The sequence below is a fragment of the Scleropages formosus genome, chromosome 24 (assembly GCF_900964775.1).
Source record: "Scleropages formosus chromosome 24, fSclFor1.1, whole genome shotgun sequence".
In the NCBI taxonomy this organism is placed as follows: Eukaryota; Metazoa; Chordata; class Actinopteri; order Osteoglossiformes; family Osteoglossidae; genus Scleropages; species Scleropages formosus.
In genome coordinates, this window is record NC_041829.1 from 13,109,894 (window position 1) to 13,134,487 (window position 24,594).

The window sequence follows — 24,594 nt, forward strand, 5'->3', positions numbered from 1 at the left end:
TTGTCATAATTAACAACAAAGGAAACATAAAGGCTTTGGCTAAACAACTTGAACCACAGATAACTCTTCGCATTAAGTACTATTTCAGTCACATTTCAGACACATTTATATCAACTTCTTGAAAACTAGTCTGAATGCATCAGATTCTGCTGCTGGGCCAGAAAGTCTGAATCTTGCTTATGGCTTTTTTTTAGTATCCCTCCCAAGACCTATCTAGTAAAGTAAAAACAAATGCAAATTCTAGCTGTGTCCACTACATGTGAAATCTGGATGACTATAACAGGCTATGAGAAGATGCAGTGCAGATGCTGGCTCACCAGACTTACTGGGACATGCTGCTACACTGTGTTCCTAACCCCTTTTTTGGGTTTCTCACCTGGCTCAGTTTAGAACTCATTTCTGGCCTCTTAAGTGTTTGTTGAGAATCTCCCTGGCGGTGTCCAGGGCAGCATCAGCTGGAACGGGGATGTGAGGGCTGATTCCTGCACCCTCCCAAGCTGGGCCATGTGTGGTGTCCGAGTGGGTGACAGGGATGCTCAGATACATGTTGCCATCGGCCAGATGGAAGTGCTCCGGCGGATGGCATCCCCCATTCGTCGTTTCGCCAACGATCATGGCCCGGCCGAGTTTCTTCATGATATAAACAAACTCTTCGGCCGCACTGGCTGTTGCCCCACTTGTCAGAATGATAATGCTCTTCTTCTGTCCGTATCTCTTGCCTTGGTGAAAACAACATCCACCAAACAGCCTCTTATTACATGTTATTACACCTACTACTGTAATATAACAGATGTAATGTAACTGCATTTCCTATATTATTCATTTGCTGAGACTTTTCTCCAAAGCAGCTTTGTTAACCTACCATCAATTCTTTACTCATTTACACCCCTTGGGTGTTTTTTTTCTTCTAGAGTTTTTAGGGTAAGAATCTTCTCAAGGATACTATAGCTCAGATTCAAACCAGTGCCATTTGGGTCAAAAGGCAGTAGTGTAACCACTGCACTACCAGCTGAATCCATTTCAGCTCTGTATATTTGTAAAGTAGTTTAGTGTTTTGTAAATAATTGCCTAACCTATTTGTGGGTAGTAAAGAACATCCAGCTGCGTGTTGTTTCGCACATATTGTGCAAAATTACTACTGATGACAATGTATAGTGTGATACACGAAAATCCTGGAAGCGTCTAGAAAAGCTAGTATGATCACATTGACCAGATATCCCAGGCCATCTGGTTTATTCAGGGACCTTCGTTATTATTTTCATTACAATTTTTTAAATCAATAATTGGTGAGAAATAGCTATCGAGAAGTGACAATATATATATTTGGCATCCATGATGGCGAAAAAACCCCCCAAAAACCCAATATTACCAAGACCATGAATTCTGACTGAACATATAAATATATCAGAAGGCTTTAAACAGGAATACTGACAATACGGGCATCAATGATATCAATGAGGACTCGTTACCAGTCAGTTGTGCCAGAGTCCACATTTCTGTGGTGGTCTCAGTGGGCCTGGTGTAAAGGGTATCCAACAGAAGTGGCTTTTCTCCATCAAAGAAATAAGAGCAGAAACCTGATATTGCACTGGTAGATCCACCCAGGTTATTCCTGTTAAACACACACACACACACACACACACACACACACACTGAATAACTTCTACAATATAGCAGATCTACGCATGAAGGAGCACAATATTTTGTAACGAATTATTTCCTAGTCTGACATTAACAATTAAACTACAACAACACTTGGGTGTTACACAGTCTGCACTAATGCTCCTGCACAAAGTTCATACACAATGTGAATGTTCTAAAAAGAAGAACTCACCTCAGGTCAATGATCATCGCATCAGTGTCCACCACTTTGTTCCACACATTCTCCACAACAACCTTAGCAATCGGGGCCACCTGCTCATAATCCCCAAATGCATCGAAGCAGAGGTACCCAATGTTGTTTTCCAGCACATCAGTATGGAAGGAACTCTTGATCATTTCCACTAGCATCTCTGGGGGAAGATTCTGGAAAGAGGATAGCAAGTATGAACCCAAACTGCTCTTTTAGACTGTAGTGCAGAATGAAAATTAAGACAACTGCTGTGACTCTCTTGGTGTCTTTTGCATATGGAAAAATATGCAAAAATGGACATAAGTATAACTTAGCTGAGATTTAAAAAATTTAGACAAAATTATGAAGTGACAAAAAATTACCGCCATGGGAGGCTTGCCAGGTTTGTGGGTGATTGCAAGACATTTATCTCCAAACAGCTCCTTAAGATCAGAGGACAGTTGTGTTTCCAGCTCTTCCTGGGAGGCGATCATGCTGTAGTGGCCCTTCTCTAGAAGGCCCAGCAACGTCTCAGATGCATTTGCTCCAGTATCAGCGAATGCATAGTTGTCCTCCACCAGGACACCAACCGCCTGAATGATGGCGGGGATTTTGGCCCTAAGGTTGATAATCGCCACTGCGGCATCCAAGGCATCTTCAGCATCAACCTCGATGCAGGGGGTGACGCCATTAATTTCCCAGCTCTGTCCAGTAATTGGGCTTGTGGAACTGACCGTTGGAACATCAAAGTAAAAGTCAGTATCCCCAAGCTTCAGCTTGTCAATTTTTACGGAGCCTCCGGCAGTCTTTTCCCCAACAATGGTGGCCCTCTTCAAGTTCTTCAGAGCATAGGAGACGGCCTCAGCAACCCCTTTGGTATTCTTGCTTGTCAGAATGATCAAGTCTTTGCTCTTTCCATACCGCTCTCCCAGCAATGTTGTCATGGACCACAGCTCTGTGGTAGTGTCCAAGGGCCGGTCATAGATTGTGTCAATGTGAATGAGGGGTTCAGCTTCAGAGAAGTAGGACACGATGTAGGGAACCCCTGACATTTCTCCAGAGGCTGTGTAACGAAGGTCAAAAATCAGCGCAGACGTGGGCACAATTTTGTTCCAGACATTTTCCACGAGCAGAGGGCCAATTTTCTCGGCCATCTCTTCCCCAATGATGCGGTCAATCCTCAGGTAGCCAACATTGTTCTCCAGAACCTCCAGTTTGATAGAACTCTTGATGATCGTAATGAGCTGCTCTGGGGGAAGAGGTGGAAGGACAGGAGGCTTGGCAGGAATGTAGTCTGGGTCATAGGAGATTACCAGTCGTGGGTCATTGATTGTTTTCTGCAAGCCGGTGGTCAGGACAGAAGCCAGGGTCCTTGGATCCTGGATGCTGAGAATTTCAGTATTGTTGCTGGCTGCCTCTATGGCCTCCTTCAGTCCTCCCAGCTTCTTGGGGTAGCAGTAGTTGTCCATGAAGATTTTAGCAATGTCCGACACCAGCGTTGGAGGAAAGGAGCAGTGCACTGCAAGCACATTACTGAGAATCACCAGCAATGCCAGCGGTAGAAGCATTTTTGCCATTTTGTGTTGCCCTGAGACAGCTGCTTCAGGGCTAAGCTCCGTTCTGCAGAGAGACACTTTGTTAAATGAGACTGTTCCCACTGCAAGGGGTCTCTTAACACACACATAAGAGGCTTTTCCTTATAATAAACCTTTAATCGCATTATCTTGAGTACTTCAGTAAGACAGTAATAAGCTGACAATGGAGCTGCAACATGTTGCCTAAAATATAGATGTCAAATGTAAGCTGCACAACAGATGTAAAAAAGAACAGACCAGCATACTCCCAGTGATGCTCAGTTAGAATGTCAAAGGAAACTATCGAAGTTGTAAGTAACATGAAAGAAATATGGATTTAAAATTATAATGTCATCATACATCTCAAAGTTGCAGCCCAACCAAATGTATCCTTACAGTTTATTTTTAAAACTTCTATGTATTAAAATTGACCTTAAGATAAAAAGAGAATGTAATCATTTGAAAAATGTAAGACTCAGCAAAGTTTATTGCCAGGACTTTCAAATGTCCCTGTCTCTCAAGATTCACCTGAACGAGATTAAATGATACTTTACCCAATTTTTGTTGGAGCATGATATTCTGTCTACATCTTTAAACATTTATTATGTGCCCACTGTCATACAGATATGCAGTAGGTGCTATAATTTCAGATTCTCATGGCGTACTCTTGTGATAAAGTAATCCGTCATGCCAAGAGGAGGTTTCCGCTAAATTGGTTAAACCGCTGATAAATGCAATGTGAAACCATAGACTGATGGACTGTTTCTCAAATGTCAAGCGTGAACTGAATAATGTTTACTGTGGACACAAAAATTTGCTCTTTTTGATGAGATTTATTAGAAATGTTGAAAATCTCTTTGGAGTTTTGGAATTCACCAGACCAAACATTAACTGCAGCAGACATAGTTATTTTTATATATTTTAATATGGGATACAAAAATGGGAATGCAAAAGACAGCCAAATCTACAAAAGTCTAACACCAGAACCATAGTTAGCTTGCACCATTATTTAGGTGCAATTTAGCAGCACAGATACAATGACAGTCCGGTATTGTCAATGGGAAAAAAACCATCTGCGGTCTTACATGTATTTGAATAAAAAGTTCTGTTGTATATAAATTATACTTTAATGCTGTTTGTATTGTAGGCAAATTCATGGAATGAGTGCAGTGAGTTGCCATAGATAATATTAACTGAGAATATTAATGAGGTTTCATGAAGTCTGTTTCCCTTATCTAGTCTTTACAAGTTATACTTTTAGATTCTCCAGGAACAAGGTTTTGAATTCAACAGTGGGCCTGTGGAAAAACACCTGGGAGTCCACCTTGTCAATTAGCATGGGCTGACTCAATAATTTTCTGGGCAACATAAAGGGCGTCTTTAGCCTGAGCTGCCACATGTGGTTCAACACCAGAGATGCTCCACACTTTCCCGGTTACTGCACTCAGCACCACATTGTTGGGAATGGAAGCATACAAGATGCTGTCCCCTATTTGGTAGGTTCCACTAGACAGAGTACCACCAACTGTTGGCTCACCAACAATTGTGGCCCTACCCAGTTCCTTCATTGCTCTTGCAAATGCCTCTGCGGCAGATCCCGTCATGTGACTGGTGAGGACATAGATGTCCTTTTGAGAGCTGTACCTCGGGCCTGGGACCTCAGGTAGTGTCATAACCTCTGTCATGGTTCCTGTAGAGCGGTTGAACACACTGTAAAGGTGGCGCAGCGGCTCTGGCTCAAAGAAATAGGTGCAGAGGAATGGGATGGCACTCGAAGATCCTCCAGTGTTGAACCTAATGTCAATAACCAATGTGTCTGTGTTGACCAGCTTTATCCAGACCAGGTCCACAAGCTGAGAGGCAATGATCTTTAGTACCTCAGTGCCTGGCATCATGTCAACTCTTAAATAACCAATGTTTTCAGGCAATATTTCTAACTTGAAAAAAGTGTTGATGATATCTTGTACCTCGTCAGGGCTGGGAATTTTAGGTAAATTTTGTAGCACTTCAGGTTCAGTGTCGCAGTAGAAGATGTTAAGACGATGGTCTCCTGAGGTCTCTTGAAGATCTGCTGTCAGCTGTGAAGCTAAAGATTCATAGTCGACCACTGCTCGATATGACCCTTCTGCCCATTTTGACTTCAAGACCCTCGTGACGTTTATGGCAACCTCAGGGATGGCATAGTGAACCTTCAGTAGGTCACCTGCCAGCTCTACCAAATTGCAAACCTCCTCATGGAACGCGATGATTCTGTGAGCTTGCTCCATGGCATCCTCAGCTAGTACAATGGCATCTGGTACAACACCCCCTCCAAGCCAGCATTCTCCATTGTTGTCAATGAAATTCATGATGGGGACTGTAATGACAATATTTGTGTCTTCCACCTGGAAGGACTTGGAGTGCAGTAGGGTACCTGAGGTTATTTCTCCAATTACAGTGGCCCTACGCAAGGACTGGGTCAGGTAGGCAAATTCCTCTCCTGCCGTGGCAGTATGGTAGCTGGTCAGGACATACACGCCCCTCTGTGATCCATAGGTTGTGCCTGGCAAGGCTGTAAGGGTGTGGAACTCAGTTGTGATATTATCCATTCTATTGTAAACAGTGAAGAAGTGCACTGGTGGTGTGGAATCATGGAGGTATGACAGGAGTACTGGTACGGCAGTCAAGGGCCCCCCTGAGTTGAAACGAAGGTCAATGATCAGGTTCTTTGTGTCTCGGATTGGGTCCCAGACATTTTTAAAAATCTGCTCACCAAATTTAACCAATATGGGGGCTTCAATAAACTCATCAAAGCGTACATAGCCAGTGTTTCCTGACAGAATGTTCACTTTGAAAACCGTGTCAATCAAAGCCTCGAGGAAGGATGGGTCATCTGGTATGTGGTTGGGCTCCTGGGCCTCTTCAATGACAACAGGAGGCTCCAACATCACTTTGATATTTAAGCGAGGGTCTTCGGCAATTGACTGGAGCTCATAGTTTAGCTTTGCAGCAAGTCCTTCCTCGGAGGTGATGGAGAAAAAATCAGTAGAGGCCAGGTGCTGAATAAGAGTTGGGATTTTATCTGTGAAGGAATAGAAGTTCCTGATGATGTCAGAGACCCCCTGGACTGCTTTTGGGAAGCTGGCTCTGACCACCAGAAGGGACTTGGCTTCGTCAAGAGCATCTTTGGCACTGACATCTACGCAGGGAGACACACCACTGACTTCCCAACTCTGCCCCGTCAAAGGGCTCAAGGATCTGGTGACTGGGACTGTAATGTAAAAATCAAACTCACCAATCCTCAGCTTTTCAATTCTCACAGATCCTCCAGCAGACCTTTCCCCTACAACGAGAGCTCTCTTCAGATGCTTTAGCAAGTAGGCTACTCCCTCAGCCACACCTATAGTACGTTTGCTGGTCAAAATGATTAAGTCTCTTCTCTTCCCGTACCTTTCTCCTAGAAATGAGGGCATGGTCCAAAGCTCAGTGGTAGTGTTAGATGGTCGATCATACACAGTATCGATGTGGGTGAGCATTCCAGCATCAGAAAAGAAGGACACAATGTAAGGGATACCAGACAAGTCCCCAGTTGTGGCATAACGGAGATCGAGAACCAGAGAGGAGGTTTGGAAAACTTTGTTCCAGACCCTCTCTAGGAAAAGTGAGCCAGTTTCTTCAGCTATTTCCTTTCCAATTATGTGGTCCATCCTCAGGTATCCAATGTTGTTTTGCAAGACCTCCACCTTGATTGAACTCTTGATTATGCTCTTCAGCTGCTCCGGCGATTGATAGGGAAGAGTTGCTGGTGTTGCAGGAGTGTAATTGGGCTCGTAGGAGACAACCAGGCGGGGGTCGTTGAGCGCTCCCTGAACTCCAGCAGTCAACACAGCTGCCAGCGTCTTCCGATCTGATATGTGGAGGATTTCTCCGCTGCTGATGGCCTGTTCAATGGCCTCTTGCATACCAACCAGGTTCTCAGGGAAGCAATAGTTATCCAAGAGTATTTCAGCCATGTTCATCACCAGAGCTGACTGGAATGATGAGGTGGTGACCAAAACATGGCTGTAGACTATCAGCAATGCCAACAGGAGAGAAGTCCTTGCCATTTTTGCTGGGAATTTTTTTTTCCTTTTATGCTGTTATCCAGTCCATTTACTCCAGTTGCACTGTCAGCTAGCGTTGTTTCCCACAAATAGTCCTTTGTTGGTGGAGAGAGCAAGCTTTCGCACAACAGCAGCTTAAGAGGCTTTTGCCTCAATAAACCTTTAATCACATTACCTTCAGTGCATCTGCTAGATGGTTACATACAAATAAGGCACAAACTGTTGCCTTAAATACGATTTTTAAATTGACTAATATCAGGAATATTTAAAAGTTCAGGGCAGTATTGGTAGCTCCTTCCTTCTGGAAGGTGACAATTTTAGTTTCTTCAGGTGCAAAAAGTAGCATGTTTTAAAAGATGGTAATTTAAATTTAGAATTTAAACATATTTATTCAATGTCATTGCTATCGGAGAAAAAAATTATTTATTGCAGTATTGTTTCAGACAGAGAAACTTAAGATGTTTCTGGCATGCAAATGTGACCAGAGAATCCAGTCAAGCCGGGGTCATTCTGAGTCAAAGCCATAATTTTGTAGTTTGGCAACAGGTATCAAGACCTCTTAATAAATACATGCAAGGTGGAAATCTTTCCCTGTTGTTTTAACAGAAGATACATGCTGGAATCAAAAAAAAAAAAAAAAAAAGATCAGAATATTGTAGGTCATATTACTTGACTGTCTCAACACTTTTCTCCAAAGAAATTTACAGTGTTAAGCTATTTACAGTTACTTATCCATTTTTACAGCTGGGTAATTTTTACTAGGGCAATTTTGAGTAAGTACTTTGCTCAAGGGTCAGGGGGCTGCAGTGGCACAGTGGCTTTAGCCTGTGCCTGCTCTTTGGTGGGTCTGGGGTTCGAGTCCTTCTTGGGATGCCTTGTGGTGGACTAGCATCCCATCCTGGGTGTGTCCCCTCTCCCTCTGGCCTTGTGCCCTCTGTTGCCAGGTTAGGCTGGTTTGCTGCAACCCATCTTGGGACAAGTGGTTTCATACAGTCTGTGTGTGTGTGTGTGTGTGTGTGTGTGTGTGTGTGTGTGTGTGTGTGTGTGTGTGTGTGTGTGTGTGTGTGTGTGTGTGAGACCTTGCTCAAGGATGCTACAGCCTGAGGTGAGACTCAAATCTCCACCCTTTAGGTCCAAATGCAGCAGCTCTAGCCAGTACACTACCAGCTGCCCCAATTTAAAACCGTAATTCTATACACACACACACACACTGAGTAAAACTGCTTGTCCCAATCAGGGTTGCAGCAAATTGGAGCCTAACTTGGCAACACAGGGCATAGGGCTGGAGAGGGAGGGGTCACACCCAGGATGGGATGCAAGTCCATCACAAGGCACCCCAAGCAGGACTGGAACCACAGACCGACCAGAGAGCAGATACAGGCCAAACCCATTGCGCCACCACACCCTCACCATAATTCTAAAAATTGCCAATATATAAGTTCATCATAGTGATTTTCCAGTGACAGTAATATACATACATAACAAACCATGTGTTAAAACATAGAAAGAAGAATTGAAATGTTTGGCACTATGTAGAAGAAAGCATGTAGAACATTACTTGACACATCTGGGTTTTTTTGTTGTTTGTTTCATGTCTTTGCTCTTAGTTTAAATTCCTAAATGTGTTAAATATGAGTGAAGCCTTTCAAAAATGCAAGCAGTTTATTACAAGATTATCTTATGTAACCAAGTCTTCTCTTTGCTAATCAGTGCGGTACGGTGCTAATCTGTGCTGCTAATACTGCTCTTAGCTCCTAATGCCACCAGATTTACATAAGTCTGTCTGCCCATACATCCTGGCCAATCAGGAGACAAGCTCCCTGCTCTAAGAATGGCCACGCGCCGGTGGTTGCGTCAGGTGGGGAGACGGTCAGCATCACAAACTCAAAGAGGATCATCAGGTGAGGGGCCCAGTTTTGCTCCCGTACAGGAAGTGATGCTGTAAGTCCACTGAAGCAGGTTGTCCTCTGAGCGCTTTCATTTGGACTTACAACCTCTGGTAATAGTTCATCTTTGATGGTAAGGTATAGATTTTGTCGATTTGACCACTCTACCATTACCGCTCGCTCTTGCCCCAAAACACACATCCATGTGACTTTTTGTCCATATCTCAATCTCTGTATGGTTTAGGGCATTTTCCTGAAATTCGTACCTGACATGTCCCTTTTTTTTTTTTACCATTTCATGTTTTCAGTTGTTCCTTCTATGGGTTATCTATGAATATAATTGGAAATGAATGTGAAGAAAAGCAAAATTTGAGCAGGAAAGAAACAACACATGACCCACACAGTTTTTCAGCTCTGCAGGGAAGCCTGTCAAAAGCATAGCAGCATTATTTTCAAATATGAGCATATGACAAGTTCTTGGACATTGAGAGATGCTGTATTTGTTTTGCTCCATCGCAATCTGTTGTCCTCCTGAGTCGTTGTACATAGCTCACCTATAGGGGGCAGTATTTACACATGGCTCGACGCAGCCTGAGGAAATGGATCTTTTCTGACTGACTCCTTCCGGGGGTGGTGGTGTAGTGGGTTTGGCCAGTTCCCACTGTGTGGTACGTCTAGGGTTCAAGTCCTGCTTGCGATGCCTTGTGATGGAGTGGTGTCCTGTCCAGGGTGCAACCCCTTGCGCCCTGTGATAGGCTCCAGCTCAATGCAACCCTGCTCAGGACAAGCAGATGTTGATGTTGGTTGGTCTTTCACCCATTGATGCAGCTGGATGTTTCAGTGGCCCAGATCACCTTCCTCAAGTATTCTGCAACAGGGCCTGCTTGCCATGCATTCAGCTGAGCCAGAAAACACAATTGATCAAATAAGCTTTTATTAACAGCATTTCATAAATAGCCTTTTATTTTTGCATTACAAGTACAAGTACTGTATTTCTCTCGGTGTTGTCGTATCTAAAATGCATTAAAGGGATGCTACTTTTATTAATATACACATTTGATTGATGCAAGGCATGCAAAGCATATGATGGTATGATTACAGATTACAGGCTGACAATGAAATAAATATCCTTATGTACATATTACTGAGTAAAAACAGTAAAAACATAACAGGGGTAGAAATTTCATATTAGATACAATCACAAACATATTTATTGTAAATGGTAAGGAACACAGTTCTTTTAAAAATATTTTTAATGTAATACATTACCATCCTTACTTGTCATTTTGAATAAATTTTGTCTGTATAGGGAACACAAAATTAATCTGTATGTTGACGATTAGTTGTCGCTTTGATATTTGTTTATTGGAATTAATTATTCAACATTCATGGGGTGTGCGGTGGCGCGGTGGGTTGGCCCACAGTCCTCCTCTCCGGTGGGTCGGGGGTTCGAGTCCCGCTTGGGGTGCCTTGCGACGGACTGGTGTCCTGTCCCGGGTGTGTCCCCTCTCCCTCCAGCCTTATGCCCTGTGTTACCAGGTAGGCTCCGTGACCCCGTATGGGACAAGCGGTTCTGAAAATGTGTGTGTGTATTCTACATTAAACATGCAAAAAAGCTGCAGTATATTAAAAAGAGAAAAAAATTAACCAAGAAAAAGAGCATATTCAAAAGAACTGAAAGGAATCTAGTCAATGTTAAGTCAAACCCACATACAAGTTATTATTAACTTGGCCACACCCATCATGACAAACTGGATTTGTGAAGAACAATATTTTTTATCAATATTTACATTGCTAAACAAAGGACAGTATAGTTTATTAAATTAAAGTACAGAGATAGCCTCTTACTACCTACATCCACATGCTGCCACCTTCATCTCCTCGTACAAATGGCGCATTGTGAGTATGCCGTTCTCCTGGTACATCACAGTGATCGGGTCCAATTTGGTCGGAACACAACACGCCAAGTTGGCCTTTTTGGGATTGCTCAGATTGACCAGAGTTTGAATGAGCGCGTGTTTGGACGGGGAGACGTCATCTGTCAGGGGGAAGTAGCACACTCCCCTGCACTCGAACGCTTCGTACTCCATGGGCGCCACGATCCATGAATCCCAGCCGATGTCTTTGAAATTGACACGCAGGGACGTTCTGCGGCAGTAGTCTTTCCGAGTCTGCCTCTTTTTCCGAGGGTGGGCAATGATGGGGAACTTATTGTTCTCCATTTCTTCATGAGCCCCTGAAGGGTGTCTGTCCGCCGTCTGCGTGATGGCCGACTGCAGGTCGTTCCAGACCTTCCTCCTGTCTTTTTTATTCCTCAGGTCATCCGAGAAAACGATCAGGACCGCGGAGCTGTTGTCGTTCAGGCTGAGGCTGATGTCGAACTCTCCTGCTGCAGAAGGACCACATTCACCTCGTTCGATGTGGACTTCGAACTCACTGGCGCTCTGGCCCCGTGCCTTCCAAGCCTCATTCTCATGGGTCACATCGAAGGCCTCCCAAGACTGGTGGGCTGCCTCGACGGTCCTGCTGCTGAGGAAGCGGAGCGCAGACCTGCCCCGGCCATACTCCATACCATATATCTGGATGGTGGCGCGAGTCCTGCTGCAGGCTGCCGCTGGACGCTTGAAAAGGGTAAACAGTCGGAGTTCCGCCATGGTGACGTGCTCATGGCAAGGGATGGAGACATTGAACAGCAACCGGTGCTCAGACCGGTTCCCACATGTCTCGGAGCGGGTGATTTCTGCACAGGGAGAGGATAGCGTATTGGTGACAGTCAAGGATGTAGTTTGGCACAATGCGGTTGTTTGTATTCCCATGGCAACTAGCTCTTAGTGTCTCTGAGGAAACAGGCTTGTTTAGAAGTGTGCATCTGTAGACGTTGGTGCTTTCATTCCTGCAACTGAAGCACTCGCTATCAAATCCCAAATCTGCTGTGGTACTGGGAACAGAGCTTTTTGGCAAATGAATCGCTTTGATTTCCACGGATTCACAAAAGGAATTAGACTAAAGGAATCACCAAGATCCCCTGAAATAACACAGGGTGCAATTAATGCCTTATGCACGTGAAGCCTTCCTGCCTACTCACTCTATTTGGATGCCCTTCATATCACACCTATTCCTGACTGACCGATACAGTACAGTGCAGGACTGTATAAGTAAAACAATGAGGCTGGAAAGAAATAAAACATCAAGGGCAGCAGGTGGCGTAGTGGTTCGAGCCGGAAGACTCAGGTTTTAATCCCTGCTCCTGCTGTAGTACCCTCGATCAAGACACTTAGCCTGAACTGATACAATAAAGTGTCCCTGCTGTAAAAATGGGTAAGTGTAAGTAGGTAATTGCTCAGACCTAACATTGTAATTGACTTTGGACAACAACATGAAGTAATAATGGAATTGCAACTGCAAGTAAATTGAAGGAGAGCTAATTACTATGTTTCTCAGCAGTGATAAGCTGGCATTGTCCAGTTCGCTGTCTGAAAGGGTGTGAACCCATGAGTTGTCATCCACATAATAAAAGCAAATTCATGTCTATAATTCTCCATATATAAAGAAAAGCACTGCAGACCATGACTGCAAACTTGTAAGTTAAAAATGGATCATTTTGGATAAGCTGGATAATTTTGTTGGAGACACTCAGGTTGAATACCTTACTTATGAATGTGCAAGCTTGCTGAGGAGCTAAGTCTTATCCAGGAAGGTCCACGTACCTTGCAGGCTGAAGCTGCGGATCACGTCGGCCTGCGGTCCCGATGATGTGTCCGTGGCGTATCTGTTGTACAGCTCCATCATGAACGGAGGCGGGTCGATCCGTCCTTGCTCCTGCGGGACGGCCGACAGGTTGAGCTTGCGCAGCAGTGTTTCCTTCATGTTTCCCAGCAAGCTCTCCAGCCTAGCCTGCGTGTCCTCCTCTTCAGCCAGGTCCTCCTCCGCCGACCCAAAGTAGCCCTCCTCCGATCCGATGCCACCGAGCGGCTTGCACCAGCAGGACCCGAAGGAAACCATCAGGCTGAAGCAGAGAGGGAACAAGAGGCTCCTCACAAGCTGCATCTTGGAATTGCGTGCACTTTACTCCTCCAGTGTTTTGGAGAGACGGCCCTTAAAACAAGAGCTGGTTTAGCAGACAGGGGGCTACAGCGAACAGAGCGCTGCTCTACGGCCCAATGGACCGTGCTGCTGTCCAGTCTCAGCCATCGACATCCTGTTTAAATGACTGTTATCGCTGTGGACTCTGCGGTAATGAAGACTCTGTAAACAGCTGACGGACAGGCGAGGATAATGAGGCGTGTGCTCGAGAATCTGCCACGCAGGGTCAAATGTCAACGAACTATCTTCCGTTCCTCTGCCGGGAGGTCCGTATTGACAAAGTCTGGAATTCCCGTTTGTGGCACTGGAGCTTGTTGGTGCAGTTCACCACTTTCTGTTATTAATACCATCTTAATCATTTTTAATTTTTTCACTCTCAGTAAGACCTTTCTTGAGTTGAAATTTGCTGTATTCCTGCTACCTAATTCAGGTAAACAGTAATACTGCAGCAGTGCAGAAGAGATTGAGGCCTTTTGCTGCGAGTACGAAATGAACCATGAACTTGCAAATACCTATCCAACCACCTGTCCATCCATCCGTCCGTCTATCCGTTCGTTCATCCGTCATCGTTAACCACTTGTCGAATGTCTAGGTTGCAATGGTTCAGTATCAGGTATCATCTAATTAAATTCCTTTGGTTCCTGGCTGTAGATGGACTTCTATACTTCTCAGCCTTACAGTTAACTGGTATCCCATATAGGGTATGTTCCACCTTACACCCTATACTGTACTTTACATGACTAGCTCTGAACCACCACAGCCCTGAACCGGATGAGCAGTTACTTAAAAGGGATGTATATATGGATGAAAATACATTTTAGCCATTTCTTCCAAGAGCAGTGAATAGTAACAGTGTTTGTAAAGTTCATCCAAACGTCCTTCCTACCTCCAGATGATAGAAGGTGCCATAGATGTTAATGCACTACAAGACAGTACCGCATCTCATTCTAGTGTATCACCCAGTTTGGCTCAGCAATCATTACGAAAGAGATTTATATTTGAAAAGAAAAAATATTTATTTTTGGTAGAACTACAGGTTTCCCTCATGTTGGAAAATAACAGTTTTTTCTCATAACTGAGAAAAAAAAACTAATTAGCCTAAAAATATTTCTCCGTATTTACATCAACACGAGTACCACCAATAGCAATCTCAGACAGTCGTTTTCACAGCTTACACTCTCATGACAAGAAGAACAATAAGAGGCAGATATGTTATAAATAAATTTTTAAAAGAACCAAGAAAAAACAAAGATAAGATTATTTAGGATGAGTTCCTCTATTTATTTAGCTTTTATTTGAGCACTAGATAATGGCTACCTTTTTATAATTTACATAAGTTCTAAAATACATCTGAAAAAATACACAGAAAACAGCTTGTTTGACAGAAACATGTTTTGTTTTTTTTTTTTTACATAAACTGTCCACAAACTAATCAACAGGCTTTTGGCATCTTGCACCTCTGCATTTTGTGGATGACAGTTTTAACGATGGATCACATTTTTTGAAATATATGAACCCCCCTCTCATCCGCAGACATAGGACACGAACCTTACTGCACGACCAGTTCCATGGACCACTGATTGAGATGACCATGCAAATCAAGAGTGAGGACAGAAAATTCCTGGATGCCTCACATCATCAGGAGATACATAAACACATGACTGTGGTAAAGTGTCACACGAAAATGATAGAAAGTGTATGGAAACATTTAATTGCGCATGTTCATTCACACAGACAACGGCACCACGGCTAAACCCACAACCATCAAGGCCTCAAGGATGCATCGGGAAACAGACCGAAATAGCTCGCGTCCTGTTGCGCAACATCCCGACACTCTTCCGGTCCTATTTCTGAAGACAACTCCAGTCACTTACCATGAATTCTCATGTTGACCAACACTCCGATAACCCCTCTTATCATGTGCTTCAGGAATGCACTGTACAGAAATAAGTGCATTTGCCTGTTAAATGGTGTTTTGGTTTGTTTCATCATTACATCGCTTGGAATTTTCTCCAGTGCAGCTTTTGGAAGAGTACTGTGTCCTTCCTTCGGTCCAGGGAGAAAGCTGAGCTACGGAACGGACAAATGGAACACACAACGAATACGCAACGGAGGCTGGATTTAGCAGAGTAATTACAAAGAGGGATTCCTTCTTTAGCCACAATGTTTAGCCTACTTGATAAATATTTTAAGCTAAGTTAATGCACAAATCTATAATCACATTACAATTTACATCCAGTTTTGTTCCATCACTGTCTGCACTTGCCAGCTAAACACAAACTCTTGATTTGAGGAATCATATCTGACTTACAAGAACATAATGCTTTGTACATTAGTGCAGCACCGCACTGTTATTAAACTTTTTTATTATAATGTCAAAGTAATAAAGTGTGAATATCAGATGTCCCAGCGATATACTGTTCAGACGTGGGAAAATAGGAGTCAATGTGTGGACAACATTCTTGCGTCATTGCAGAAGATGCCCCCCACAGTGCAAACTGCTGATACACCAAACTTGTGCCATCAGGGGTGATCAGAAAGCGTGGTCCGAGTTGAGAGGAAGGTCCCTGATGGATTTCTGGGGTCAGTCCCTCAGCGTCCTTCATCCTTCAGTGACTCAGTCAGTCTGGCACTGGGTTCTATCGACAGCTGCAGGTCTCCACAGACATGCCTGGGTAGACCTTCAGGACCATATTCCTGCCCTCGTCAAGGAAAAGGACGCTCAGTGCGGATGTCTTGTCGGGGACACAGCAGGGTTCAGGAACCCCTGGGGTGATTCCCACTGCTCTCACGATGCTCTGGATGGTGGCGTGGTTGGATGGGCGAACCACCTGGACAACAGGGGGACACAGTGAGGAAACTCACCTTGTTTGAGATTCACTTACGTCCCTATTGTACTAAGACAGAAACTCAGACCACTAGTGAAATTCATCTCAGTAATAATAATAAATTTATGCAAAATAAAAAGCGCTGAAAACTTTCTCGTGTAAACTTACAACACATATTCCACTTAAACCTGCAATGAAAGTTCAGGACCCAGAGAGACTTTAAACACACCGGGTTTTTAAGTGGAAAGACTCACAAATGGAGTATGTTAAATAGTGCTCGTCTGTTTTACGTTTGTATCCGTTATGTTCTCTGTAACTGAACTGCATCTGTACCGCAGCTACATCTCTCTCTAACTTACTTGCTGACAATTTCAGTCAGCTTTGCCAGTTAAAGGAATCCATTAAAAAGCTGGCAAAATCAAATGAATATAAATGTCAAGTTGAATTATGTACACTTCAGACTGCAGTGGCCCAAACTTAGTTAATATTTCATGTAAACTATAATCTGGATTTACAGCGTCTCAACAAATATGACTTTTTCGACATTTCAGCACATCATGAGGATTCTGACCTTGGGTATGGGGAAGCCACAGGGTCCAGCGCAATAATAGGCATCGAACGCTTTGGGGGCCAAGACCCACTCGCTCCAGCCGATGTCAGCAAAGTCCACTCTCAGGTACCGACGGGCACAGACACGTGGCTCGCTCCACTGCCGCCGTCGAGCCTTTCTCATGGTTTTCTCATCAAAGCTGAGCACCTGGGGGGCGCCTAGGCCCATGCCACCATCTTCCACTGACCCATCCTCCTCCTGTCCCTGTCTCTTAGCTTCCCGTGCCAGTGGTTTTGGCTTTGGTGCCAGATAGGAGCTCTCCCAGAGCTCTTGGTTCTTCCAGGCACTGTGCTCCACCTCAGGGAGCTCATTATCCAGGATGGGTTGTGAGAGGCGTGCATCGCGCCGGACCCGCCCATCAGGGGAAGCATTGGGGGAAAGTGTGGGCTCCTCGCCAACAGCCGATGGATCGTACCTCTGCAGGGTCGCTGCCACACTGTTTGGCTCCGATATCGACAAGTCATCAGCGTAGACCAGAATGTAAGGTGGACCCAACTGTGAAATCCGGCCTTGGTGCTTCAAGGATTTTTTCTCAAAGTCGAGCTCAACTGTGACCAATGACTCGTCTGTGGCCCGAGCCGCCTTGACAACGTCTGATATGTCTCTGGTCAGCCATGCCCCCCTACGGTGGGGAGCAAGAGTGAGGTTCGCCAGGAGTTGCCCGGCAGTAAAATTTGGAGAGGTACCCCTGAAAAGCAAGTGGACCAGTGGCAGGGGGTGGTTGAGCTGCACATGGCAGGCTGGAGTCTTCAAACGCTTGCAGAACCAGGACCTCTGCCGGAGACGCAGGTCAAAGAAGATGTGGAAAGTGGCTGAGATCACCACCTCTGACTCCTGAACGGAGGACAAGTTAAACTGGAACAAGGCCTTCTGCTCCAAGGCATCTGCAATATCGATAAGATAGAGACAGACGGGAGTTCAGGGCTTGTGATGTATGCTCATCCTTTGTTCTTCAGCAACAATGCTTTTCTTGTCTGCTTCTGACTCCTGGAGAGGTATGGCAATAGTACAAAGATATACATTTCTTCTGTCATATGGAAACACTTATTGAAGCAGAACGCTCTTCCTTGAGTTGCTAACAGTGCCTGACTGCATTAACAGAGCCCAATTAAGACGTCTCAGATACATCAAACCACAAGGGAAACCCGATAGCACTGCCTCCCTGCCATCACAATATTGGCAAAATGAAAATCCAAGCTCGCTTGCTACTATATCACACGCTGTGTGTTATAATAGCCTGGCTGAAGGCTGCGTTACATCAACATGACGCACCTCCCCTAAGATGACTCTACACCAGTGGCCCCAATAATCCGACACCCTTATTTCTAAAGTGTCCTGCATCCTCTGAACAGAAAAACCTGCCGTATTGGATTTTCTCTACATATTTGGATATACTGTAATATAGTGTTTCGGCAGGACTCGAATTATATACTCTTCCCTGCCAGGCGCCTACTGCTGTGAACACAAACTTTGTAGATCCTGGGTCTGCAGCTCAAATGACAAAGAGCTGGACTGAGTCGGCAGCCTACTGCTACAGAAGTCACGTAACCTCTGAACTTTCAGTAATCACTTTTTGCACAGCTCTGTTTTTTAATGTAAACTTAAACCATATTTAACTTCAACCACCTCTGCAGAAACAAGTGAAATATACGTGCAGTATGAAGCTGTGTGTTGTTCAATGGAAATTTACAACTACTAACAGGCAAGAGGGACCATCAATATATGATGGCAAATACACACAAACAGTATAACAAAACATATTTTTAGAAATGACTTATAAATACACACACGATATAGAGAAATACTGAATCAGTGTTACTGAATCAGAGTCATTATTGAATAATTGCCCAAAATTACTGTAGTCCTCAGTTTAGTCTAAAGGTTGTGCAAAAGAAGTGTAACGATTCTGCACGTTTTCTTTTGTTTTCTAATTCAAAGTTACATTTGCACACGAGTTTTATTCCTACATTTTATATAACATAACCAAAAAATTTTCGAACACATCGATTCGCACTTTGTTCAGTTTTATAGGCGGCAAAAAAAAAAAAAAAACCACTATATATGATGACAAATATATTTTAATTTTCCTAGAAGCAAATAACTAAATTTAAGATCATGAGGAACACCACGATTTGGAATTTAAACTTCCAATGCAATAACAATTTTATATGTGCGTTGAATAGCTAAAATTTAATTCTCGAAATAGTTCAGCATTATTTTTAATAATAATAATAGTAATTAATAATAAATACTAGTTTTTTAATTCACTGTAGTACGAAATCGGCTCACCTGATGTGGCTTTGAAACTCCTCACCGTGTTTCCATCCGCTGAGTGGTACAAGTCTCTGCTGTATTTGTCATAAAGTTTGAACATGTGAGCAGAAACTGGGTCTCCATCATCCAGCCCATCAGATGATGTTCCGAGGCCAGGATGGACGGAGCGCTTGTTGTCCCTCACTGTCTCCTCGGATGCTCCGCAACCCAGACTGAGAAACACGTGAACCAGAAACACCAACATCGGTGCCATTGCAGGAAGCGCTTCGAGCAGCAGCAGCTTGTAGAAGAAAGAAAGAGGACAAAACAAAAGAGCGTGTGGAGATCTCAGATGTTCTGTAAGTCCGCCCTGAGTTAGGAGCGAGCGCTCCGACGACGTTTCCTCCTGCCGCAACTTCTGGAACAGCAAACAACAAACGTGGAGAGCACGGAACCAGATCTGGGTTCCTCCTGGAGATCAGACCCTGCGATGGGAACTCGCAACTTCTGGGAGATCAGACTTGGATCTCGTGTCGTGTGGTGTGGAGCAATTCTGGTGCCTCCTGAGGAGTTGGTGCACTTGTTCCTTCCCACCACCAGACAGCGAGGGGCAATGCAGCCGACAGGAGGTTCTTCTGAAGAACATCTCCTCTGCAAGTGCGCTGCGACGTGCCATGTGTGCACCGGCTCACAACCCGCAAGAGACCCAGAACCCTCCCACATTCATCCCCTACGAACCCCCACCCCGTGTGGGGGGAGATACTCCAGGAGGAGCGCAGGTGATCATCACCACCATCATCATCATCACACTCTGCACTAATAAATAAAAACACAACTACTGTGAACAACTCTTTACAATGTGTCAGAATCATGCTCGATTTTAAATTACTGCATGGTTATTACTCGGTTATAAGTGCAATGATAGTAATGATTTTGTGCATGTGGAGGGGATTTTGGCAAAAATTCGACATAATTTATTATTATTATTATAAATGGGCAAGAGTTGCGCTTACATGGTGCCTTCAGATCCGAAGGTTGTAGGTTCAAATCGACCCTCCCGCAGTAGTACCCTTGAGCAAAGTACTCACTCTAAATTGCTCCATTTAAAAATTAAACAGATGTTTAAATGGCTAAATGATTGTAGCTTGCTTTAGAAAAAAGCACCACAATTTAAGTAAATGTGCTTTGGTCAAAGTCAAATGTTTAAATGTTGATTAGTCAAATATATAATATAACTGTTGACATGTTTTTGACATTTTAGATTTGATTTTTCATTTCCTTGAAGCACTATTGACTCTTAATGTGGTTCACTGTATCAGCGTCAAGTTACCATGATGAATACTGTTGGCTTCCTGACCCACCTTTTACTATGCCGGGCTCACAATAGTTTATCCATTTCTTTAAAGTGACTCATCACAGGTGCTTGTGCAGATGTCTGTATAATAATTCATGCAAATTATGCTCCATCGCTGTGTTATGTCTGCATCTGTTTTGTTCTGTACATTGTGTACAAAAATGAGCAGCAGTGGGCTCTTTGCTGTAGGGGCAGCTAGTTGGGTAATGGTTGGAGTTGCTGTTTTTGGACCCAAAGGTTGCAGGTTCAATCCCCACCTGTGGCAGTATAATTGAGCAAAATACTTACCCTGAATTGCTCCAGTAAAAATTACCCAGCTGTGCAAATGGATAAGTAATTGTAACCTTAACACTGTAAGTTGCTTTGGAGAAAAGTGTCTGCTAAATGAGTAAATGTATTTTAACACTTACAATTCAGTGTCAGCAGTTTTTTCAAAGACATTTTTGAAGACTTCTTGCAAGAGCACCACAAAATGGGACCGAGTTGGCAGACTGGAAACGGGAGACAAGAAGAGAGCAACTGGATGGGGGGGACTGGGGGAAGGGGACTGAGGGATGGGTTCTGGATATGTGGATCTTAGAGGGGGGGATCAGGAAATGGCGAGTACAACAGGTGGATCTGGTTAGGGGGATAGGGAAAGTAGAATGAGCAGAGGGCATCTGGACGAGGGGGATCAAGACAGAGGGACTGGCAGACAGGTCTGGGCCGGGGGTAATTGGACAGGAGGACCAAAAGAGGGGGCCATTGGAAAGTGGGACAGAGAAAGGGGGGGTATGAGAAGGGGTCCACACCAAGAGCACCGTGACAATGCTGGAAGAGGGGGAGTGGGAGAACCGCCACTCTCGCTTAGTTTCTCGGGGAGGCAATACCGGGCTGGGCTATTTGCATCAATGTGCCATAAAAATACCTTAACCACTGGGGTCTTTCTTTCACTTTGCCGCTGAGAGCAGTTTAAATCTGTATAAAAACTCCCAGATCCCTGCTACTTTGACACAGTTACTGCCTAATCAGAGAATAAATCAAGCGCCACCAACAAATGTGCCATGCCGTAATTTATTCTTTAAACATAGCTCACTCTAGACTGCACTTCTGAAAGAGAAGTATGCACTGAAGGAATTCAAATTAACTCTGGGTCACATAATTCCTCGGAACCGCATCTAATCAACGGCATGTCAGGGACTCCATAGAGAAGAAGCCGAGCCACGGCTCTTCACCACGGACCTTTGGCTGTGTGAGAGTTTTGTTAATTAAGCTTCTCGCCAAGAAATGTTGTTCATAAATGTCTTGGCTCAGAAATGTGTCTCTGCGGGGGACAGGGTCTCTCAATGTGCTCGTCCCTGATGAACAAACAGAGAGCCAGCAGTCCAGGTCTTCCAAACCAGACTGATCGTTGCTGTTAGAGCAGAACTTGGTAAATGCCATTGACTGTATATACTTTGGTTGAGCAGTGATCTTTGGAATAAAAGGTGCAGCTGTTCCAGAACCTTCCATGCACCAACACTCAAATGCCTTCTAGATATTTCACCACTGTAAGACCTCTACACTACACTGATAAATCATTTGGTTCAATTAATCACCTGTAGCGCATTCTCATTGACCTTCACCATCATACTGTCATCATAAAGCATTTAACTTTTCCTCTATAAAGCTGGAAAATATAAACATTGTTTCTAAAACTGTCTCCCAAAAAACTTCCTTGACTGAGCTCAGTGAATGCAGTGACCCTTTACAATCGACGCATCGTTATTCACCCTTCACCACTCTGCCATTCTATCTTTATTCATATGCCTTAAACACATACCTGAGTACAGACCATCCCTCAACACACCCATTTAAATGAGAATTTATATTTGGTACAAACAATAAATCCACACCATATGCTCCATAGTATCTGAAGTCTTCTGTCTGCATAGTATCTGATTTAATGAGAGTTGAAGTAACTATTTCTGTCTACTTCTTATACTCTACTATATACGGTGCTACACTTTGTGTAGCACCTTTGCAGTTGTTTCAACAATTTTGCATAGAGTTTAATTAAGCAAACACACACACACACAGTCAGAAGCCACTTCTCCTGAGCGGGGTCGCAGCGAACTGGAGCCTAACGCAGCAGCACATGGCTAAAGGCTGGAGGGGGAGGGAACACACCCAGGATGGGACGCCAGTCCATTGCAAGGCACTCCAAGCAGGACTGGAACCCCAGACTCACCAGAGAGTGTGATCCGGCCGCGCCACCGTGTCCCCGTGCCACCCTTTTAATAAAACATTAGCTTAATTAAACATATTAATACTTTTCAATTTTTAGCAAAAACCTAAACTGTTTCTCCAAGCCTATTGGAGAAACCGCCATATCAGAGATACACTGAATATTCACCCCCGCTCTCTCAGCTCTTCACGATGAACAATTTACCCACATGGGTATCACACTCCTCAGAAAGACACATGTATATACCACATCTGGATCACCGAAAATCTGTTTCTTAGCCTCTTCAGTACCTTCATTACCCAAAGGAAAATCCGACTCCAGGAAAATGGAGCCAACACCCAACATTCTCTTTCTCTCATGAAGAAAAATTTCAATGGATTTCATTACACCTGCAAAAATATTTAGGCCTGAGTGCAGAAGTCCTGCCGTTGTGTGGGTTATACGACTTTTCCGTGTTTTTAGAGCACTTGTGACATTATTAAGATAAGTGTAAGACCTAGGAAATGCCTTTTGCAGGACACAATTGAAATAAATGACCCCCACAAAGATAAATAAATTAAATTACGTGTTCTTGACAAATGAACATATGGAACCACTTTTCCACTGTGACTGAGCAGGCTCAAATTCTTTTTGAACAGCACTGGTATCACTGATTGTTTGTTTGGAAGCACTTTCATGTCCTTATCTGTAATACAGCATCACTGTAGCTTCATATGATGGACTATAAGGCCAATGTTGACAGAGGAAATTGTTGAATAAGGTGTTTCAGTAGAGTCATCTAGGAGTTGAGTTTTGTCATGAAGGAAAAACCCTCATTAAAATCCGTCATTTAGTCCGTGTTTGATGTGAATTACGAAATATATGTTTCTTTGTGGTTGCCAAAAGGCTGAGTTTGTTCTGAAAACCTCCTTCTCATATCTCCTCCATTGTTGGTTACTTGCGTGAAAGGTCTCATGCCAATGTGCTGCTTTAAGTTGACAGAGGAACACAGGCAACTCAAATAAAAAAAGTGTCTCATACTATAAGATTCTGACTTGGTTGCAGACATGCACTTCTTTAATTCATGTTATTTACACGAGTGGTTTGTCCATAGAAAAATCCTACATTCTTTTACACCATTTACAAGGAAAACACTACTCAAAGATCATTAGAATTTTATAGATAAGGAAGTCAGCTGGCGATATTGGTAATCATTTAAAATGCTAATCTGGTTTGCGTTCACCAACCCAGTGCTGTCACATAGATCACAAGGTATTGGATTTTCAAGATGCTGCTTTAAACCAGTGTGCGACCCTGGTCTCGGGAGGTAAACTCTCCCTGAGTAACAGTGAGTGATTAGGAAAAGCCATTAATTTCCCATGAATCATCTGTCTGATCTCTGGGGCTAATTTATGGTGAAGACAAAAAGAAGAAATTGACTCTTTGTATTTGTGGCTCCAAGAGAGGTTATTGTTCACCTGAGCTCTCAATACTCTCACTGTCACAGTTAATTACAAAGCATAACCCCCTCTTCACACCCCATTGTGCCAGACACATCTGACAGTCCTAAAGGACTCTTCCCCATTTTTATTTAAAAAAAAAAAAAAGGTTTTCTTCTTTTTTCCTCCTAATCCTCTTCCTAACCCTACTGATCCTGTTGGGTTTCTACTGTCAAATCTTAGCATTTAAAGGACCGTTTCCAATTTTTGCTGAAAAAGATTCAATTTGCCTGCAAAAAAATTTTTAATTCTAATTTTTCTAAAAACCCTTTCACCAGCATTTCTATAGTTTTTCTTAGCTTGGAAAATTGCAAAGAAAATATAAGAGCAGTTTACCTGAAATCCTGAGGGAGACTTTATCATTCTTAGTTTTTACATAACGTTCAAATATGAAAACGGTTTGCTTCTA

The 24,594-nt window shown here is 43.6% G+C and overlaps 4 protein-coding genes across 5 annotated transcripts; all 4 read right to left on the reverse strand.

The window, feature by feature from the left end:
* Positions 1 to 393: 393 nt before the first annotated feature.
* On the reverse strand, positions 394 to 3,408 carry rbp3 (retinol binding protein 3). Its single transcript, XM_029248588.1, has 4 exons — positions 2,218 to 3,408; positions 1,835 to 2,025; positions 1,470 to 1,612; positions 394 to 719 (listed from the first exon to the last, which is right to left on the reverse strand). Exons 1-4 carry the CDS (start codon positions 3,406 to 3,408, stop codon positions 394 to 396), a joined length of 1,851 nt encoding a protein of 616 aa, XP_029104421.1.
* A 1,325-nt stretch (positions 3,409 to 4,733) lies between these two features.
* Positions 4,734 to 7,490, reverse strand: irbpl (interphotoreceptor retinoid-binding protein like). The gene has a single exon (XM_029248577.1). It carries the CDS (start codon positions 7,488 to 7,490, stop codon positions 4,734 to 4,736), a length of 2,757 nt encoding a protein of 918 aa, XP_029104410.1.
* Positions 7,491 to 10,912: 3,422 nt separating this feature from the next.
* On the reverse strand, positions 10,913 to 13,591 carry gdf2 (growth differentiation factor 2). Of its 2 annotated transcripts, XM_018726485.1 has the most exons (3): positions 13,081 to 13,591; positions 11,229 to 12,113; positions 10,913 to 10,946 (listed from the first exon to the last, which is right to left on the reverse strand). In XM_018726485.1, coding segments are annotated over exons 1-3 (1,227 nt in total). In that variant the 5' UTR covers positions 13,421 to 13,591; the 3' UTR covers positions 10,913 to 10,944. The 2 variants fall into 2 exon arrangements, with proteins under 2 accessions (XP_018582001.1, XP_018581999.1); XM_018726483.1 differs by lacking the exon at positions 10,913 to 10,946 and having other exon boundaries at positions 10,991 to 12,113.
* Positions 13,592 to 15,142: 1,551 nt separating this feature from the next.
* LOC108918878 (growth/differentiation factor 10-like) lies at positions 15,143 to 19,888 on the reverse strand. Its single transcript, XM_018726482.2, has 3 exons — positions 19,184 to 19,888; positions 16,856 to 17,778; positions 15,143 to 16,287 (listed from the first exon to the last, which is right to left on the reverse strand). The coding sequence occupies exons 1-3, from the start codon at positions 19,419 to 19,421 to the stop codon at positions 16,096 to 16,098; spliced, it is 1,353 nt and encodes a 450-aa protein (XP_018581998.1). The 5' UTR covers positions 19,422 to 19,888; the 3' UTR covers positions 15,143 to 16,095.
* Positions 19,889 to 24,594: the final 4,706 nt, after the last annotated feature.

Coding starts and splice junctions, on each gene's coding strand:
- rbp3 (XM_029248588.1), bottom strand. CDS start 3,408: ATGGCAAAAATGCTTCTACCGCTGGCATTGCTGGTGATTCTCAGTAAT. Junction 2,026..2,217: donor AACCTGGCAAGCCTCCCATG/GCGGTAATTTTT, acceptor TCCTCTTTCCAG/AATCTTCCCCCAGAGATGCT. Junction 720..1,469: donor GACTCTGGCACAACTGACTG/GTAACGAGTCCT, acceptor GTTTTCACCAAG/GCAAGAGATACGGACAGAAG.
- irbpl (XM_029248577.1), bottom strand. CDS start 7,490: ATGGCAAGGACTTCTCTCCTGTTGGCATTGCTGATAGTCTACAGCCAT.
- gdf2 (XM_018726483.1), bottom strand. CDS start 13,420: ATGCAGCTTGTGAGGAGCCTCTTGTTCCCTCTCTGCTTCAGCCTGATG. Junction 12,114..13,080: donor CCGCAGCTTCAGCCTGCAAG/GTACGTGGACCT, acceptor CTCCCTGTGCAG/AAATCACCCGCTCCGAGACA.
- LOC108918878 (XM_018726482.2), bottom strand. CDS start 19,421: ATGGCACCGATGTTGGTGTTTCTGGTTCACGTGTTTCTCAGTCTGGGT. Junction 17,779..19,183: donor GAGTTTCAAAGCCACATCAG/GTGAGCCGATTT, acceptor TCGATATTGCAG/ATGCCTTGGAGCAGAAGGCC. Junction 16,288..16,855: donor GTGGCTTCCCCATACCCAAG/GTCAGAATCCTC, acceptor CCTGTTGTCCAG/GTGGTTCGCCCATCCAACCA.